Source organism: Pelodiscus sinensis, chromosome 27 (assembly GCF_049634645.1).
Source record: "Pelodiscus sinensis isolate JC-2024 chromosome 27, ASM4963464v1, whole genome shotgun sequence".
Classification (NCBI taxonomy): Eukaryota; Metazoa; Chordata; order Testudines; family Trionychidae; genus Pelodiscus; species Pelodiscus sinensis.
The window spans coordinates 5,095,688-5,116,393 of NC_134737.1; the positions used below are offsets into that span (position 1 = coordinate 5,095,688).

The window sequence follows — 20,706 nt, forward strand, 5'->3', positions numbered from 1 at the left end:
CCGAGCCTGTAAACCTCATTTCATGAGGCATAAGGGATCGGTTGGCAAAGGCTTTCCTTGTTGACCGATCCCCGTCTTGACTGCCAGTTGGTGCTGACAAACAGCTGAGCCGGCACAACGCAGCGGCCATTTTTATTCTAATGAAGCGGGGTATATTTAAATCCCTGCTTCACTGACTATGTCGGTATGTCTAATTTATATGTCTCTGTCGGCAGAGGCATGTAGTCTAGACATACCCTTAGAGTAAACGTCCAAAAGATTACTTTTTACAGCCACAAGACTAGAGGTAGAGTAATCTGTACAAAGAGTAGCCACTGCTACACATTTAAGCACACAGAGGTGAAGAATTGTTTGAGCCTTCCTGTAATTAGTATAAGAACTTACTGGTTGGAAGTATGTTGGACAGAGAACAGGTTTTCTCACAACTTTACAAACAAAATATGGTTTAAAACGTTTCCCACAAAACTGTACAAACAAAACATCGTTTCAAAGGTAGGTAACATTTGACCCATGGTTTCCATTTTCCTTGTACTACATGAAACACATTTATCTGCAAATAATGCTTCAGAACTGGTTCTCTTGTTTCAGCTTCCAAAGAGCGATATGACATTGCAAATGTGATCTATTCATTAGCAGTGGCAGCCCATGGATGTAGGCAACCTCGGCAGTTGCCTAGGGCACCACGTTTAACATGGTGCCCAATGATGACACAAAGCCATTGAGAGCTATTGTGGCAGAGGTGCCGATCGCGGATTCCGCCTAGGGCACCAGTTGCCGGTTGCTAGCCTCGAGCTATTCCTGCTCGTTAGCTAAGCTTTCGTTTGTAGCAATGGGAAGCGTTTGGGAGTTACAACAGGCATTTTTTCATTCAAGCAATGCAGGAGAGAGTGGTAGAAGAGTAGTTGTTTTTCACTCAACACACAGTGCCTTTGCATTAGAGCAGTGGTACTCAGACTTCTGTGATTCAGGAGCCAAACGAGCAATCAACATTACCCAAATGAGCCAGTTACAAAGAATTAATTCTTCTCTTAGCAAACAATAACTCAGTGAAGTTAATTGGGTAACATAGTAAAGCCATCCTAGTTGGTTAATAACTCTTTTGTGTGTACAGAACCACAAGAGATTAATTCAAGAGCCACTTCCAGCTCTCAATCTGAGTATCATTGCATTATTGTAAAATAGATCTGACATCATTCATCATAATTTTGACATAATTTTGACATGAGGAAAAAAGTGATCTAATTCCCTTACCTGCTATGCTGCAAATGAAGGTTTTTGTTCAATAATGTGGGTCCCAGGGTTTTGGTATATATGGTTTTCATGTGGATCGTAATAACTGAATGATGGAGAGGAAAAATAAAAGTAACTTTAAAAGAAAAACTAATTTAGTTTGCTAAAAGGACAGACTGGAAGTAAATTTATATTTAGGCTCAAAATTAATTGCAGAGCTTTATGGCTATTAATGTTTGGAAAGTTGATTACAAGGAGGAAGGAGAAAAAACATTCTTCTTAGCCTCTGAGGAATGGGCTTAAATTGAGCATGGGAGGAAGCAATGGGCTTAAATTGCAGCATGGGAGGCTGAGGTTGGACATTAAGGCTATATCTATACTACACTTCTTTTTCAGAAAAAGATATGCAAATTGTGCTCCGCAATTTGCATACCTTTTTCTGATTCTTTTTTCGGAAGAGACTTTTCTAAAATTTGGCCTGTCTACACTGGGCCAAATTTTAAAAAACCCACCTTTTTTGGAAGAGCCCTTCTTCCTTGTGAAATGAAGTTTACAGGGCTCCCAAAAGAGTGCATCTGTTCTCCCGAAAAAAATTCGGAAGAGCAGACACATTCCCTGGATGCAGCAGAGTCTTTCCAGGATACCTCCAGTATCCCGGAAAAACTCAGGATGGTTAAATAGTGAAACGTGTGTGTGTGTGTGTGTGTGTGTGTGTGTGTGTGTGTGTGAGAGAGTGTGTGTGAGAGAGAGAGAGAGAGAGCGAGTGAGAACCAGAGAACCACCACATGTTATTTATATCACTGACATTTCAAAGACACAAAAGCAGTAAGTTGGGGGAAAAATCCCTGACTTCTCTCTTTTCAAACCTTAGTTTTACAGAGATTCAAAAAAATTAAAAATTAAAATTAAAATAAAAAAAAAGTCCTTTCAGATCTAGAGGGGACAAATCCATCATGAGCCTTATATTTCTGTATGCCAATATCCTGGTGTCAGAAAAGAAGGTTTGGGGTTTTCTTTTTGAAAAAATACATTTTTATAATGCTTCTGGCAAGGCAAAGAACTAGAAGTGAGAGAATTCTTTGTTTTCTATTTATTATATAAAAAGCGTAGTGTCCTTTGCATGCCATACCAATCTATCACTAATTGCAGATTCAAGATTATGCTAGTGATTACCTATTTCTTTTGCCCTACTGCTGCATATGGAGATCGTTTCATTATGAAATGATTTTCCAGCATTAAATTGAGTACCAAACAACAGTCCATGCACAATTAAATGAATGGAAATTTAGAAAAATCCCTCACCCTGCATTCTGCTTGGTCACAAACCTCCTGATGATGATGATGATCATAACCACGAGAAGCAACAGGCCCCCCACTGTGATCCCTGAGACACAGGGGAAAAAACAGAAATAGCATTTCCTATGGACTCCGAACACATTGAAATAATATTAGTGGGCTTTGCAGATTTTTAATTAACTCAAATCCCTAACAAGTTTCAGGATGAAACTGACCAGAAGTGATGGCATTCCTCTATCTGTACCAGAAAGATTTCTGAATCCTGAGCCACTGTCTGTCTTTACACAGTTAACATGTCATATTGTACCCTTCTCTGCCTTTGATCTTTAGGCAAAAGTTTAGCATTAGTGCATTCAAAACATTCACTGTGAGTAAGACCATCTATCACTGTTTGCATACAATATGTGGGTTAGTATAGGCACAAACAAAAGATGACTTACACCATGTGCAATTGGGTCAGGATTCACAAATGATTACCTAAAACCTGCAAACTGCATGAAATGATGGGATCAGCTATGGTCTAATACATGAAAAATCTGTGCTGCTCTAGTGCTTCAGTATAGACACTACCTATACCATTAGCATAAGTAATTTACTTCTTCAAGAGGCAGTAACTAGGTTGACGGAAGAATTCTTCCATTGATCTTGTGCTGTCTACACAAGGATTTGAGCTGGCTTAATAACACCTCTGAGGTATGGATATTTCATACCCTTACTGACATAAGGAAACTGAACTATTTTTTTAGCATAGGCCAGACCTGAGCCAGGTACTCTAGAGGAAGCCCCGTAGCAAAAAATCGAAGAACGGTAACAAAGCTGACAAAAATCTTGGCCCAAGGGGCTTTGGTGCATACTCTTTGGACATAAAAAGAGTGGTTGAGTACTAGACAATGGAATCTCATGCCTCATGGAACTCCCTGAGGAAGCACAGTTTTTAAAGAGGCTGATTATAGAGGTACTGTACTTTTCCTACTTCACAAGCACTCTTGCAGAGAAGCAAAGGTTTGAAAGCTGGGATACTGATGCTGTAAAGAAGGTTTAGAAACAATGAGCCAGATGTTCAGCTAGAGCTCAGACGGTTCAGCTATCTGACCCCAAGTCTTTTACATATACTACTTACCCAGTATAACTTCTATAGAGATGAAGTTATAGGAACTTTGAACTGGGGAGAGAGGAGAAAAAAAAAGAACAATTATAACATGAAAGAGGAAACTCGTCCACATAATTTCTTCAAAAATATTTATCCAAACCATTTTCCATCTCAGTCATGTTACACATTTTATAGGTAAGAGCTAGAAAGAAAAATGTATTAAAAGTCCTCTCCATATTGCCAGTTATATAGAAAAGTCCTTCCAACTTTTAAAGGGAGTTCAAACACGGTAACACAATAGCCTCTTCCAGCAGAGGAGAAAACTCAGCATTGTTCTGAGTGGCTGAGGCAGAAAGAAACACTTTTAGTTCACCTGCTAAATCATTCCTATATCAACTATTCTTTGGGAGCGAGTCACACACAGGGTGAGTTAAGTCGGGAGGACAAAGTTGTTGCTTACAGAACTCCCTTTTACTGATAGGGAGAAACATTTTAAGTAAAGAATAAGTGTGTGATTTCCAAAAATGCCTGAGGGCATAACTAACTCCCTTAGGCATATTTTGAAACATCCTATCTACTTGCAATGAGTTTTACACAGAATAATGTAACTGTCATGAAAAGCTCCCTTTGGGAAGCCAATCTGCAAAGCAAAACAAAAGCCATTGTTGTAACACTAATTGGTGGTTTCTACATAGTCAAAAACCCAAATCATAGTTGGACAGTGTATTACATTTTAGATAGAACCCACTTGAGAGAGTTTGCCTATTTAAGACCTATCTACACACACAAATCACATTGATTGAAGTTAAAGTTAAATCAGACTTTAAATCAATTTGGTTAACCTGGTGCAAGTGCATGTGTGGACACATTTACATATGTTTAAAAATACTTGGTTTAGCTTGCACTCATAATTTATAGGTTCAGGCTAAGCTGCTAGAATCCAGGTAGGAATTGCCCACATGCAAAGTTTACACTGGTATGATTAAATCTGCTTAAAAAAAACATACAAACATACAAAAAACATTGCAACTGTGTATGGAGCAAGTATTAGTCTATTCATTGTGTGTGTCCTGAAACAACAGAGGCAGATATATTCAGGGGGCATACACACAGTTAATTCAATTTGTTTTGTGTAACAAACTTTTGAAAACCTTGCAATAGAAGGGAAGGGATAAAGGAGGAAATTGTAACCTTCTTAAGACAGCTGGGAGGAAATTGCCCAGTGCCCCATGTGATTTAAAAGGTCCCAGAGAGGTCTCTGGCTACTGCCACCAACAGCACAGCAGGGCTAAGGCAGGCTTCTTATTCGCACTTGCTGTGCACTGCTCTCTGTCCTGAGCACCGACTTAGCAGTGCCTATTGGCCAGGAACTGCAGCCAACTGCAGCGGGGGGTGGGCAGTGTCTGTGGGCAGTGGTGTGCAGAGACACCCCTATGAGCTGCTGCCAGAGAGATGTGCTGGTCATTTTCAGGAGATACCCAAGGTAAGTGCCGACCTCTTGACCCACTCCTGTAACCTAACCCCCTGCCTCAGACAAGTGTCTATACCCTGCACCCAAATTCCCTCCCGGAGCCTCACGCCCACTCTCTCTGGCATCCCTGCCGCAGCCTAAAGCCTACCCCTTTGCACCCTAACATCTTTCCAGATCTTGCACTCTGCACCCGCCTGCCCCACAATCCCCTGCCCCAGACGGCTGAAAGTGAGTGAGGATAAAGAAGAGGGAGCGACAAAAGGAGGGAGGATGGAGCAGGACCTTACAGAAAGGGTGTGACAGGGACATGGCCTTAGGGAAGAGGTGGGGCACAGGTCACAATTAGACAGTTGGCAATCAGTTGGAATACCTGGCTGTACCAGAAATGCGTGCCCAGTGCACAACCCAGTAGCTCCCTGGGCACTACCCATTGCAGGCACAGTGTCACCCAAATGTCAGGCAGACTGTGACCGTGTGCAGCTTGTGTGTGTGTATGTGCATGGGGTGCCCACTGGCTGTTCTGCTCCGGGGCCTGGAATTGCTGTCCATACTGCTGTCCTAGATAAGTACTATCTACACAGCTAAAGAAACATTTTGGCTTGTCTGCACACTAACTTGTGCTGGTTTAACTAAATCCATTTTTAAAAGATCTGTCTAATGTTGAGAATCTTTGTGCAAAGCAGGCCTCAGAATAGATAGGGAGGGGGGGTTGTGCTGCAGATTCTGCAATGGACACATTTTATTTTAACCTTTTTTCATTTGACCACTAGGTGGAAACCTAATAGCGGGAATAAAAATGCAAATATTCCTCCTCTACTACTGTCTCCTCGCAGCAAAGACTTTTAACTCCAGAGTCCCATTTATTGTATACATACTGGGTTTACAAACTGGCATGGGAGGATCCCAGGTAAAGTCATGTTGGCACTGTATCAGACTACTGCCTTCCAACACATAATCGTTATCACATTCCAGAGTAACATTAGCTCCAAATCGATGTGTAGTTCCCATGGCTGCCTTCATAACACCTTACAAGACTATGTAGCACTTTAAAGACTAACAAGATGGTTTATTAGATGATGAGCTTTCGTGGGCCAGACCCACTTCCTCAGATCAAATAGTGGAAGAAAATAGTTGTGACTATTTTCTTCCACTATTTGATCTGAGGAAGTGGGTCTGGCCCACGAAAGCTCATCATCTAATAAACCATCTTGTTAGTCTTTAAAGTGCTACATAGTCCTGTATTTTGTTTCAGCTACACCAGACTAACACGGCTGCATTTCGATCACTATTCATAACACCTTGAACTTCTGGGACTGCACATCTGATCTCTGAAATAAAGGACAGAAAAAAATATATTTGAAGAAGTGGAGAAAAGTAAGTTGCAGAAGAAGTGATTGCTTTAGGTTTACTCAGCTCTGTACCATTACTGGAGGCTTTATCTGACAATATATTGAGGTTCCTTCCATTCCAACATTTCTATGGTATTTATATTTTTAAAGGGCCTGGACTTTACCTATGGGACACAGTCAACTTAGCTTTTAAGATAGTTCTTGTATATTGTTACGAAACTTGAAAAAAACCCCAGAAAAGCAAATTCATGCATGTACCTTCACAACGAGGGGGAGGCGGATCCCAAGTCCCAGAAGGCATACAATACATTGTTGCTGCTCCAATAAGAATGTACCCCACATCACAACTGAGAGTCAGAGATGACCCATGAGCAAAGTCTTCCATGCTTTGGACATTGCTCTTCCCACTGATAATACTTGGAGGAGAGGGGCAACCTGAAAAGGACAAGATTTGGCTTCGGTACCAGCAGAGGTCTGAATTGGGTTATAAAATCCAAAGAATATGCACTGTCAAAGTACAGGGCAGCAACACACCATTCTGTTTAGGTCTAGATATTTCTAGCTGAGAACTTCACTGGTGCACACAAGCAAGTAATGCTCCCTCTGAGTGAGTAGAAGGAAGAAACTAAAAATTAAGAGCAGGGAAGCACCTTTGCATTTTGGACACACACTCCAACTCCCAGAGTTTGAATTTTATAAAGTACATGTATCGGAGGGCTCTCCAATGAGAGAGTAACCCACATCCCAAGCATATGTAATAGAGGTCCCATAAATGAAGGATTCCCTGGCTACTATGATTCCCATAGACAATCTGTAGAGGTGAAGGCCAAGAGAGAGCTGCAAATATACCAAGAGAAGAGCTGCAAATATACCAAGAGAAGAGTAACTTGGACTGCTTGGCTTACAAAGTATAGCAAACAAGACAGAAAGAGAAATGGCCATATCTTCAATAGCAAGAAGTTCACTATGTTCCAGAAGCCATACAACAATGCCCAGAAATCAGCTGTAACTTACAGGCACTCCATTGGTAAACATTTGCAAGCCCTGGACACTGTGCTCACTGCTGGCAATGGCTTGAGACTGGGGCCACTGCAGTTCTAAAGAGAATGCAGCACCCTGCAATTCCTTACTGGTAAAATAAACTTTAATAGATATGCAGTAAGGAAAAACAAATCAGACCCCGTGATGTACAAGTAAATATTATTTTTCCATTGAACTCCATGTCCAATCTGCTGGATTTTACTCATTACCATGGGATGGGTTAATCCCCCATCAAGATCTTATTAATAGATAGGAATAGGAGGATCTCACATATTATCAGCCTCGCACCAAATCTCACTACTGCCATTATGGGAATAGCCAGGACTGCACTCAAATAAAATAGAGGCTCTGGGTCTACAAACAGGTCCAAGTCCAATTATTTTCTTGCCTTTAGGATTGATGAGACAGGACAACCAATCACTAAAATAAAAGTATGTAACTGAGCTGATTGAAACTGCACAAGCCTTTGCTCAAAAAGACTTCTTGGTAGCTTATGCTCTGGGATCTGTACTTCCAGCTGGAGTTTAAGGTCTTGATCTTACCTACAAAATCCAAAATGGCACAGTCTTACCCTGCCTGAAAGACCGCTACAGTAGCAGGGCAGCAGAATGACTCTTGTTGGGTTACTCTAATAATAAGAGGGTGCCGGAAATTAATTTAGTCTCACTGTATCCAAATAACTGGAGTACTGAGAAATTCATCAAAATGTCTCATATCATCACTCTGATAAGTGGTGTATAGTGAGTGACACATCTAATGGCATAATCAAGAAACTAACACATCACAGCTGTACCTTCACATCAAGGAGAGGGGGGGATCCATGTCCTATATGCTGTACAATTAACAGATGCCTATCCAGTAAACTGTAGCCAGGCTGACAGCTTTAATTTATGGACATTCCACTCACAAAAAAGGCCAAGCCTGGCTCCTGGATTTCCCACTGGTAATGGCTGGAGAAGAGGGACACATCCTGGCACTACATGGAGGAGAGACTCTTAACTACATGAGAGCTTAGGTGGGCTGACACTCTTATAAATTGTTTCAACTGCAGCCTGGTTCATCAGCATTCAGGGAGCCACCATCTCCACTGGAATGCGCATGCAGTTCTGTTTATGTAAACTGAGCTGCTTCTGCCAGCTGTGATTCCAGCCCTGTGCGTCTCCTGGGGGATCTATTCCCAGCTGTGAGTTTTGTTGCATTATCTGGTGTGATGGAACACTCTCTCTCACTTTAAATCCTGTTGGGGGACTGACACACCTACAGCCCAAGGGAGGAAGCCAACTGAAAATCCACTCACCTTCACATAGAGGAGAGGGGTGGCTCCACGTTCCAGATGTGGTACAATAGATAGAAGCCTCTCCTCGGAGGGTGTAGCCGGGCTCACAGCTGTAGTTAACATACGTTCCACTGAGGAAAGCTGCCAAAGAATTAGCATCGTGCTTTCCATGACGAATGGCCGCTGGTGGGGGACATGGCAAGGCTAACGGAGGAGAGAGGAAGAAGAATATTTCAGAGAAAATCTGAATCCAGTACAAAAATTTTTTAACAGCCTGATCTACAGGAGGGGAGAATGTCCAGGATGCACGTGCTATGTCGAACCAACTATTGTACAAGGGACACAACACATACACAGACTGAAAATCACTGACCTAGAGTCCTCTTCACCCCAGAACTCAGATAGCACCATTCTGGCTACTTTCCTGTTACTAGAAATCTTTGACTCTCTTAAGAATCTAAACTGTAATTCCTTGAGTGAGATGATTTGTGTTTCCATTCACACCTTTAGGCTGCTCAGGGAGACAGACCATTGCCAGATCTGTGTCCATCGGGGGGCATGGCAGGTTGCACGGGACTATCACAGTGACGAGCATAGTGCAGAAATTAGGGGGTAGGAGGATACTTGTATTTGCTCTATTCACAGATGAAAACTGACCTCAGGACACAGGAAATCTACCTATTAACCTCCAGGTCATACTGACCATCCCAGTGACCAGCAGTCACCCTTGACTCACACTTACATTGTATGCAGACTGGAACAGGAGGATGCCAGGTTGTATCATCTCCACACTCAATCTGCCGGCTGCCATCCAGGGTGTAGCCAGGATCACATTCAAACCTCACCCTGTCCCTGGGTCTGTAGACAGACTGACGTCCAGCTACTTGTCTTCCATGCTGGATTTCTGGGGCCGTGCAGAGAACCTCTGAAACTGAAAAGGTGCAGAAGTCATCAGCCCTCCTGGCAAGCAGTTCTGTTCAGTGGGTGCTTGGCACCTCGGCTCTGCCCTGGCTGCCTCCCAGTGTCTAGGGAGAATTGATGACGTTGCTGTTAATCTCCTAAAAAATGCAAATATTTCAGCTCTGGCCTGCCTAAAATCACCTCCCCTAAGGTACCATACTGCTGCACCCCTGATCCCGTGTGTGGCCCCAGTAAACTCCCCCACAGCTCCCAGCCTCTATCTTGAGGACCCTGCCCTGAGCTTCCCACTGACCATCTCCAAATCCTGACAGCGTTACGCCAAACTTAGCGAACTTCTTACACTCTGGGTCTGTTCCTATCTATCAGGACCATCCACCTCGCCCCTCACACCAGTCCCCAAAGTCTGTTGCTTAGAGGTGAGCAGCAGGCAGAGCAGATCCATCCTGAGTCAGTGTTTGTGGGGCTCATGGCTCAGACAGAAGAGAAACTCGTTTGTAGATGCAGCTTACGAACAATTCGGAGTTTGACACTTGCCTCGCTCACAGACTGGCACAGGTGGATCCCACGTCTGATCTGTCTGGCACCGGCTCACCCTGTGACCCTTCATGGTGTAGCCAGGATCACACTCAAAGGTCACGCTGTCCTTATACGAATAGACACGGCGCTCGCCAGGTTCTCGTCTTCCATTCTCAATCTGTGGGGCTGGGCATCTAACCTCTGCAATAGAAATGCTTTTGCTGAACCGCGGGGCCAGATAGGAAGACAGACATTTCTGCAGCCCTCCAGCCTTTGTCAGCCTTTCAACCCATGTCACTTGTTGCACCAGCCTGTGTTATTCCTCTTTGAAAATACAGATTGTTGTGGGCAATGCGGGGGGCTGCTCTGAGAGGAGGAGATACCCTGGTAACAGTTAGCTCCCTTTCATAGCAACTTGCCAATGGTTCTCTCCTCTCGGGGGTCCTGTGCACCAATCTCTAAACCACACGAGTGACCCAGGGTAAAGCCAAGAAGTTCAGTCCTACAAGGTCCTTCATGGCCTTTGACATCCGACACTAAGGGACCTCAGCAATCTGCATAGTCAGGCCCAGGATGCACCAGGAGGCTGCTGGCCCAGCAACGTACTTTGTCTGTGTTACAGGTATAAGTGGCAGCGCCTTTCATCTTCCATGTTGCACACACCTTTGAACACAAAAGGTTCAGGGGCCTGGCTGCCATTTCTCCTAAGATGCACTCTCAAGGGGTGACATAGCAGTAAGCATAGGCATGTGCACAGGGTGTGCTGGGTGTGCCTAGGCACACCCTAATGCAGGGGTAGACTGGCCCTGCAGGACACAGCCACCAGGCTCCGCACTCCTGCACCGGAGCTAGTAGGGGTGCTGCCAGCACTTACGGCCCCTGCCAGAAGACCCCACCGGGCCAAGGGACTCTGATGAGGAGGCCGGCAAGCTGACCCCGGCTGGGAAAGGTACCAGGCCGGGGAAAGAGAAGCCATAAACCTGGGCGGCAGTGGACGGGCGGAGCCGAGGCTGCACCGGGGGCGGGGTCACATGCGGCGCGCTGGAGGGGGCGTTGCCACGTCAGCATGGTGTTATAGTGCCGTTTTTTAAAACGGCCAGCTGCGGATCGGGGAAGAAGACATGCCAAGCGAGGCATGGGGGAACAGAGCCTGGCTAGTGGTGGGATGGCGGCTGGGCCCAGCTCCAGGTCTGGCACGTGGTTTGGAGCCCGGGCTGCGGGGACTTCTGGGGCCCCATCACAGCAGACTCCAGCCCTGCAAACTGCAAGGCAGAAGGTAGGGGAGGGGAGGGGATGGGTGAAAAATAGGAGAAAGGAGAGGAAGGGGCTTATGCTGAGGGGAGGGGAGCAGGTCAGGAGAAGAAAGGGGCAGGCACCAAGAGACAGGGGTGGAGGAGAGACAAATGCTGGGGGGGCAAGTGGAGACAATGAGGAAAAGGGCAGGAGGGGAAGTGTCAGTGGGCAGGGAGCCAGGGTGATGCTGGGAGAGGAGAGGGTAAGGGCATTGGGTGCTAGAGGGGAGAGGGGGAGGTGCTGGGAGAAGGCTTGAAAGAAGGGGTGGGCATGAGGAAAGCGGGGATGGAGCAAGTCATGTGTGAGGGCACAGGGGCATGAGGGAACGGGGTCAGAGGGTGGTGAGGGGTGGGCATCAGGGAAAAAGAGGGCAAAGGGGGCAGGGGCAGTGAGGGAAGGGGGAGGCATTAGGAGGCTGCAGGGGTAAGGGAAGGTACAGGTGTGAGGAGATTCTGGGGGTGAAACAGAAGGGCAGACACCTGCAGAGGAGGGACCAGCACCAGAGGCGAGAGGCAGGGCAGGTGTGTAAAGGGAGGTGTTAGGAGAGGGGATGAGGTGGGGTAGCTCATATGATCAGAGTGGGGCTACTGGAGGAGTGGCCACGGGGGCAGAGAAAAGGGCTGGTAGAAGGGGGAACGTCTCAGGAAGGCTGAGGGCAGTGAGAAGGGCAGGAGAGAGGACAGCAGAGCAGGGTGAAGAGTTGGGGGGCAGCAGGCACCAGGGGAGCTGATGGAGCAAGGGGAGGAGACATGGCAGCAGAGGGAAAAGGTAGAGGTTTATAAGATATCTATTAATAACTTGGGTGCCGCAGTGGCACATCCAAAAAAGCCACATGAACTCAGTACTGGTGCACAACACAAAATTCATTCTGCTCATGGGAGGAAACTCTTAGAGGGAACACTTCCCGTAGCCTCTCCGCCCCCGAGTTAATGTCACGCACATTGGGTTAATGCAATTGCAGGATAGTTGTATGAGGGGGGTTTGGTGGGAGCCAAACTAATTCCTATTGGTAGGAGGATGGTGGGAAAAGTCCTTAGAGGGGGGTCACATGACACCTTTTACTTCTAGTCATGTGTCCATCTTGCCCCGAGAGTGTTGCCTCTAGAGACGTGTCTAATGGGAGTCAGGAGGTGTGGCTAATGGGGGTCAGAGCATGGTTAACAGGGGTTGGGATGTGGCTAATGGAAGTCAAAGAGTAAATTTAAAAAAAATTCTTTGGGTGCACACCCTAATGAAATGTGCTGCGCACGCCTATGGCAGTAAGCGATATGTGCACTGCCCCAGTGCAGTTCGTATTCATGTAACAATTCCACTGGGTCAGTGGCACGAAGGAGACGGCCCAGAGAGGGGATTCCTTGGCCTAGATGCTGCAGTTCTTCCCAACCGTCCACACACCACATTTTACACGCAACACAACCCTTCACAAAGTAGCCTCTGTTCATCACACACATCACTCCCTTACCACCCCCACACTCCAATCAGAACAAGCTCCCACACAACACAACCAGCACACACGGTTAGCCCGTCACACAGCCCCACGGTGCAGCACAGATTTTTCAGTCACTACTTGCACAAATCAACACACAGATCCATGTCACACACACTCACCATGACACTGAATTCGCGTTTCTTAGAGCCATAGCCACTGAGCGAAGAGTAGCTAGGAGATCTGCCTGGATATGCAATACACAAACATCCACTCACCACCTCCCTGACATTCCCCGGTTCCACCCCTGTGTGGCTAGGGTTAGAGACCTTCGCCAGCCTTTCTACACACTTGGGACCATCCCGGTTCTGCAAACGGGGCTGCTCCAGAGGTGCACTCAAAGGTACTGGTTTCCAATTCAGATCTTCAGCCCTGCCCTAAACCTATTCACTCTCTAACGTGCGTCATGGAAATCATGACATTTCAAAAGGCAGGAACACTAAGTGCTGGGATTTAACCGCATCTTCACATTGGGGGATTTCTTAGACTTTCAATCCATGACAAAACAGAGGTTGGAGGGCTGCACTAATACAAACCCCACCTCCACAGCGAGGGGCAGGTGGACGCCACACTCCGTTTAGTCCATCCTCGGTTGTGCATAAAAGAGAGGCCTCTCCAGTCGGCGGGTAACCGTTATCACATGTGTAAGTTACAGTTGACCCATAAGAGAATTCATCCATTAAGTCCCCATTGTGCTTTCCATGCAGAATTTCTGGAGGGGGATAACACGGAATACCTGGAGAGAAACAGGAGGAGTGTATTGAGAATCAAACACAGTCACTCCCCGGAGTCTGTGGTACCTGAGATCTCTCACCAAAGATGCACACCTGTCCTATGTTACAATGCCAGTCCTATATTAAACTAAATAACGGGTTATGAACAAGATAAGAGAAACAAGAGAGTAATTTACAGTTAAAGGAGGAACACATACAGAGAGAAATGAGTTACCATTTTAAGTTTCAAAAGATGACACAAGCTTCTGTAATAAGCAAACTGTATGTGTCATTTTGAGGGCTACCCTGAATGGTCAGAGGTCTACAGGTCTTCCTTGTTGGGAGGGAAATGCCATGTGTTGAAGTAAATTAGCATTTTCCACTGGGTAATGCTGCTCTCCTGAGACTGAGGGTTGAGTGTTGTAGAGCAACTGCTTTTTATATTTCCATACCCAACACTGAAATATGGCTTTATAAAATGGGATACAGTTTTATACAAGGGAGGAAGGCATGCAGCAACTTCAGAGAACTGCATCAAGTATAAACACTTGGTTGTAACTGAACATCTATTTTAACAACTCTAACACACAGGTGAATCAGACGGGTTCCCAGCTTTGTATCTGTCAGTATTTCCTGAGGAGTGAGGCTATTGGCATGACCTATGAGCATCTCACGTGTTACACGTTTTGCTTGGTACCTTTTTCTGCTGCTAAATTGGCAATGAAAGACCGAGTTCTTATGGTCAGGAACTTGATACAACACACTTCTTCCTGAGCTACAACCCTTCTCACAGATACCTATAACCCCAAGTGGCTTTTCTGGTTAAAGTACCAATCTGGGATGTGGAGATCTCAGTTCAATTTTTGACACTGCTACTGACCAGCCTGGAGAAGTCACTTAATCTCCCTGTGCCTCATTTCCCACTCTGTAAAGCAGGGATCATAATGCTTCCCTTAAGTTACTTTTGCACTGCATGCAGAAAAGAGGAGAAACAGCCTATGTAAGCAAACAGACCGAGATTTGTAACCAACTTACGCTCACAAAAGGGCATATCCCCACTCCATGCAACACGTATGCCAGAAATAACACATTGTCTGTAAGAGTCTCCAATCAACCGGTGCCTGCAAAGAGGCAGAGGGGTTATCAGTTGTTACCTGCTCCTCTGTTGTTTGAATTCTCCTGCAAAGTTATTTGGGAAGTGCTTCTCCCCAGCCACAGCAAGTAGAGACCAACACCACTGACTGCTGGTGTAAAGGCTTCTTCACCTTTTTAGATCTCCTGAGCCCCTTCTAGAATTCTGTCATAGAACTGTCCTGTGCAGGCCCAGGAGGCTTAACAGGAGAGTTCTGTTTCAGTTTTTTTAATCATTTATTGGAAGTATGATCTGTTTGTTGTCACTTGCAACAAATCCTACTTTTTATATGCAATGGAAGAGGGAAGTTTATGTCAATCAATCTGTTCTCACATATTGATCCAAGAAACAGGGAAGGCTAATCCTCTTACAGGAACTAAGGGAGTACAGGGATTTCCCTTTCTCTTGCATAGCTGCAAGGTAGGCTTAAATAGTCAGCTCAGGCAGTCAGAAACTTACCCTTCCTCACACGAGAAGTTGACTATTGACCCAAACAGCATATCTGTGACATTCATTCTGCCGTTCTCCAGCTCTCCTGGATGACCGCACGATTTCCCTGGTAGAGGACAAGAGTAGAATTATATTTTGCTCTTTCTAAGCAACAGTTGTTCCAAGGCGCTGTCCATATCAAACAAGCTGCAGAAAAGATCTCATTTAGAAGGGCCCAAAGTGGCAACGATACAGAGTTTTACTGGTCATTATTAACTATTTAAACATGGGTTACATATTGTTGCGTGGCTGTAAGTCCCATTAGGAGCTTTAGCAAAAAGTAGAGACAAATAACATGAAGATACTCACTTCTACAGAACTCGAGTGGGTCTGACCAACTTCCATTTGGAAGGCATGTAATAGTGGGTCGAATACCAGGGTGTCTACTGTATCCAGGCCGGCAAGTATAGTTTGCAGTCTCCCCAACAGGAAAGAAGGACTGATTTCTATACTCGCTCCTGAGCTCAGCAAAGCTTAACCTTGTGGGGACACCACAGCCAACTTGCAAGAACAGAAACACACCTGAGAAAAAGCAGAGGGTGATGGGAAGACTATTTCAGTGAAAATCACAACTCTTCAAAGAAGAAGTTCAATTGGCTGATGTACAGGATGGTGGAATAGGCCCAGGGTGCCTGTGTTCTGCAAAATCAACTAACATACAATGGGTGCTACACATAGAAAGGAAACCACTGACCTAGATTCCCTATCACTCCAAAACTCAAATGGTCCCACCCTTCTAATTTACTGTCCCTGGAAATCTCCCCTGACTCCCCTAAGGATCTCAACTGTAATTTGTTGAGAGACGCATGAGTCCTGCTGAACTGTGTTTCCATTCACACATTTAGGCTGCTCAGTGAGACAGACTGTTGGCAGATCTGTGTCTGTCAGGAGGGTGGGCAGGACGCAGGGGACCAGCTGTCTCAGTAATGAAGTCATGAGGAGACTGGGAGGAGAGGCAGGGGGATATCTGTATTCTCCCCATTCACAGCTGAAAACTGACCCCAGGACACAGATGGAGTCTATACTTTAGCCTCCAGGCACTTCCCTGCCCGACACTGACCATCTCAGTGACCCAGCAATCACCCTCGACTCACACTTACCAGGTTGTATGCAGACTGGAACCGGGGGATCCCAGGTTGCATCATCTCCGCACTCAATCTGCCGGCTGCCATCCAGGGTGTAGCCAGGATCACATTCAAACCTCACCCTGTCCCTGGGTCTGTAGACAGGGCCACGTCCATCTACTAGCTGTCCATGCTCGATTTCTGGGGCCACGCACAGGACCTCTGAAATGGTGCAGAAGGCATCAGCCTGCCTGGCTAGCAGAGCCTCTGCTCTGCACTGGCTGCATCCCAGTTCTAGATTACCTAAAATCATCTTTCCAGTGGCATTGTACTGCTGGGTTCCTGGGGACCAGAGGCTCCTGGTGTTTCCTCTCTGTCATAGAGAGTGCAGGGCTGGCAGGTACCAATCAGTAAAGGCCTGTTGGTTTTTAGGACACACTCTGCAAATCTGCCCTGCTCACTCAGCGTGTGACCCTGGTGGGAATCGATGGCTGAGGCTTGAGTCTGTCCGCACACTGGAGGGGAACTTGGGGATCAGTTGCTAGTTTTTGTAATTCACAACCCGGGTGCCTATGGAGTCAGACAGATGCTTTTTCAAATATTTCCCTCCTCTGTGTGTGTGTTCTCATAGGGTATGTCTAGACTACATGGCTCCGTCGACAGAGCCATTTAGATTTGTTGTTTTGGCAAAGGCAAATGAAGCCACGATTTAAATGATCGTGGCTTCATTTACATTTACATGGCTGCCGCTCTGAGCCGACAAACAGCTGATCAGCTGTTTGTCCGCTCAGCGCGCTAGTCTGGACGCTCCCCTGCCGACATCAAAGCCCTTTGTCGGCAGCCCCGATAAACCTCATCCCACGAGGAATAACGGGGCTGCCGACAAAGGGCTTTGATGTCGGCAGGGGAGCGTCCAGACTAGCGCGCTGAGCAACAAACAGCTGATCAGCTGTTTGTCGGCTCAGCGCGGCAGCCATGTAAATGTAAATGAAGTCACGATCATTTAAATTGCAGCTTCATTTGCCTTTGACTATGTGTCTAATCTACATCCCTCTGACGACAGAGGCATGTAGTCTAGACACAGCCATAGGGCAGTGATGGCTACAGGACGGCCCACGAGCTGGATCCGGCCTGCTAAGCTCTCAGATCTGGTCTGCAGGCACTGTGGGAGCCTCAGCCAGCTTTCCTGCCCCCGCATGCTGTCCCCAGATTTTCAGCAGTCAGAGCAGCACGTGGCCCCCGCAGCTGCTCTGAGAGTCATGCAGGGGCATGGAAGGCAGGGGGCCTGTCTGAGAAACCTGCTGGGCTGCTGGCCAGGAGTCATCTAGGTTAAACGTCTCCCATCCAAAGCCTGCCTACGGCAACTCAGCCCCTTTCCTAAACTCCCTCATCTCTGTACGTGCACACCTAGACCCCTAACTCATGTAAACAAAACCCTCCGCATCCCTGCTACTGCACCCATGTCCCCGCCCAGACTTAGCACCCCAAATCCCAGTCCTAGATTACAACCCAAACCACTGCTCCCCAGTTCCCTGCCCCACTTCTCAACCACCTTCTTCACCTAAACACCGACCTAGATCCCACCCTTCTTCCCGACCCCAAATCCACTATCCCACGCTTCCTTCTGCACCCAAACTCTATCCCAACCCCCTTATCTCTTCCATTAATATCACAAGCACTACTCTTCGCCTCTTAGCAACTTCGTGGGTTAGACATGCAGTGTACATCCAGTACCTTTATTTTCCAAAGCATTCCCCCTGCAGGATCTTTATGTGTCCCCGGATTGCCAGGGGAAGGGGGAGATTCGGGAGGAGGAGCACTCGGCGTGGAGGCGGAGAAGGTGAAAGGGCCCACCTAGAGCAAGTCCGTCCACCGACCCCCAGCAAGACTCGCCCGACAAGAGATGCTGAGTGGGCCAGAGGAGTTAACACCTCTGTTCAGGGCAGGGCAGGACTCCTCAGACCCGCCTTAGGGAGGGGAAATGCTTGCGGCAGCAGAGGGGATAGGTCATCCCCAGGCTAAGGACCCTCGGCCAGGTAGGGGTTTCATAGAGATCAAGGCAGAGGGGATCGCTAGTCCGAGCCGAAAGATCCTCACTCCAGCCATCGCTGAGGCATTCGTCTCGACTGGGGCGCCTGGCTGTGACCCCAACTCCAGTGACGGAGAGCGACTCCGGGTAGCAGCCGCTACTTGGTAGAAAGGGACCCAGGGCGGGAATACTTGAATTACCCCACAGGGGTTAGTGAGTTTCGCCTCATCCCCACCAACCCAGGCACTGGACCATTTCCCTGCTCTTAGGGTGCTGGGTCGGGACCCAGTGGAGAGGGAAGGCCCGGGTTCCCTTACCCCCAGTCCGGGGGCTAACTCTTACACTGGCTTGCTCCAGCAGGACCCTGTTTGGCTTGAGCCAAGAAGGCTGTACACCTGTGAATTAGAGACACTTGTCTGTGGAGGAGTCTGTTATCGGTAGACCTTAGCCTGGAAAGCTGTGTTTCTGTTGATCTGAGACCCACACCAGGGAATAGTTTAAAGATGGGACACTCGGCTGTTAAGCAGAGGAAGATCCAATAGGGTAAAATACAATGGACACTCTAAGCCGTAGCCACACTCACCTCTTTCACACACGGGGACAGGAGGATCCCAGCTACCATCGTTTTGGCACCGAGGCTGAGAGCTCCCTCGCAAGGTGTAACCAGGCTCACATTCCAACACCGCGACGTCTCCAGGGCCATAGGGGGCCAGCGCTCCGTTCATTCTGCCGTTCTCCAGGTCCGGGCTCACGCACGTCACTGAAAGGGGAAGCGTAACAACTGCTTTAGACTCCAAAGCACATGTGGGATGGAATGGACCCTTTTCCCACAGAGCCATGTCCATTGATCAGTCCTTTGCGTCAACCTCATCTGTTTTTTTCAAGTATCACTTTCTCTAGGCACCTTTATCCATTCCTTCAGCAGGAACGTTACCCCTCTGCAAGCACAGAACCATTCACCGCTGGTACAAGTCGGTACGGTGCTCATGAAAACAGAGAAGCTCCTTCTGGGTATGTCTACACTACTGCGCTAATTCGAACTAACTTAGTTCAAATTAGTTAATTAGAACTAAGCTAATTCGAATTAGCGCAGCTAGACTTAAAACTAGTTCGAATTAGCGTTTTGCTAATTCGAACTAGCATGTCCACACAGAGTGGACCCTGAACAGAGGTTAAGGATGGCTGGAAGCAGTGCCGGCAGGGCATCAGATGAGGACTTAGAGCGTGGAGCTGCTCTCTCAGGCTAGCCGAGGGCTGTGCTTAAAAGGACCAGACCCCCACCCCAGACAGACAGTTCTCAGAGTTCCCCGCTTGCAAAGCAGTCCTGGCTTGGAGTGCCCTGAGTGCCCAGACGCGGAACATCACAGCACTCGGCCATCACCCCGGCTGCACATCCGGGAGGAGGGAGCAATCGGGGGGCTGCAGGAGAACTTCCACCCCGAGAAGCCCGCAGAGCCAGCCCAGTCCTCCCCATCGGGGCGCGTACCCCATTCCTCCCTCACCTCCTTCCACTTACCCTTCCCTAGCCCCCCTTCCTGATGTACAAAATAAAGAAAATGTGTGTTCAAAAATAGAATCTTTATTGAACAAAACTGGCGGAGACTGGGAAAAAGAGGTGGGAGAGGTGAATAGAGAAAGTGGGAGAGGGGAGGGCAACTAAAATGATGAGGGGTTTGGAACAGGTCCCATATGAAGAGAGGCTAAAGAGACTGGGACTTTTTAGCTTAGAGAAGAGGAGACGGAGAGGGGATACGATAGAGGTCTATAAAAGTAAGAGTGGGGTGGAGAGGGTGCATAAAGAAAAGTTCTCCATTAGTACCCATAATAGAAGGACTAGAGGACACCAAAGGAAAGGAATGGGTAGCAGGCTTCAAACTAGTAACAGAAAGTTCTTCTTCACAAAGCAAAGAGTCAACCTGTGGAACTCCTTGCTGCAGGAGGCTGTGAAGGCTAGAACTAGAACAGAGTTTAAAGAGAAGTTAGATCAAGTCATGGAGGTTGGGTCCATGGAGTGGTATTAGCCAGGGGGTAGAAATGGTGTCCCTGCCCAAAGTTTGTGGAAGGCTGGAGATGGATGGCACAAGACAAATGGCTTGGTCACTGTCTTTGGTCCATCCCCTCCAGGATATCTAGGGTTGGCTGCTGTCGGCAGACAGGCTACTGGAGTAGATGGACCTTTGGTCTGACCCAGTACGGCCATTCTAAGCTCAGGGCTCAGGGTCGGGGGTCTCAGTGGACCACCTTGATTTTCATGCAAACCTGCTCCTGGGTGGCCAGGCTGGCAGTTCTCCTGCCCTAGACGGCCACTTT

At 47.2% G+C, this 20,706-nt stretch overlaps 1 protein-coding gene across 1 annotated transcript in view; it reads right to left on the bottom strand.

Annotated features, from left to right (window-relative positions):
• Nucleotides 1-20,706, bottom strand: part of CR1 (complement C3b/C4b receptor 1 (Knops blood group)) — a 297,719-nt gene that overhangs the window by 35,517 nt on the left and 241,496 nt on the right. Inside the window, exons 76-82 of the mRNA XM_075909850.1 lie at nt 18,980-19,156; nt 16,404-16,589; nt 15,613-15,825; nt 15,274-15,370; nt 14,718-14,803; nt 13,511-13,705; nt 10,209-10,391 (exon numbers count right to left, since the gene is read on the bottom strand). Coding sequence (XP_075765965.1) covers nt 10,209-10,391; nt 13,511-13,705; nt 14,718-14,803; nt 15,274-15,370; nt 15,613-15,825; nt 16,404-16,589; nt 18,980-19,156 — 1,137 coding nt within the window. The remainder of the gene's footprint in view (nt 1-10,208; nt 10,392-13,510; nt 13,706-14,717; nt 14,804-15,273; nt 15,371-15,612; nt 15,826-16,403; nt 16,590-18,979; nt 19,157-20,706) is intronic.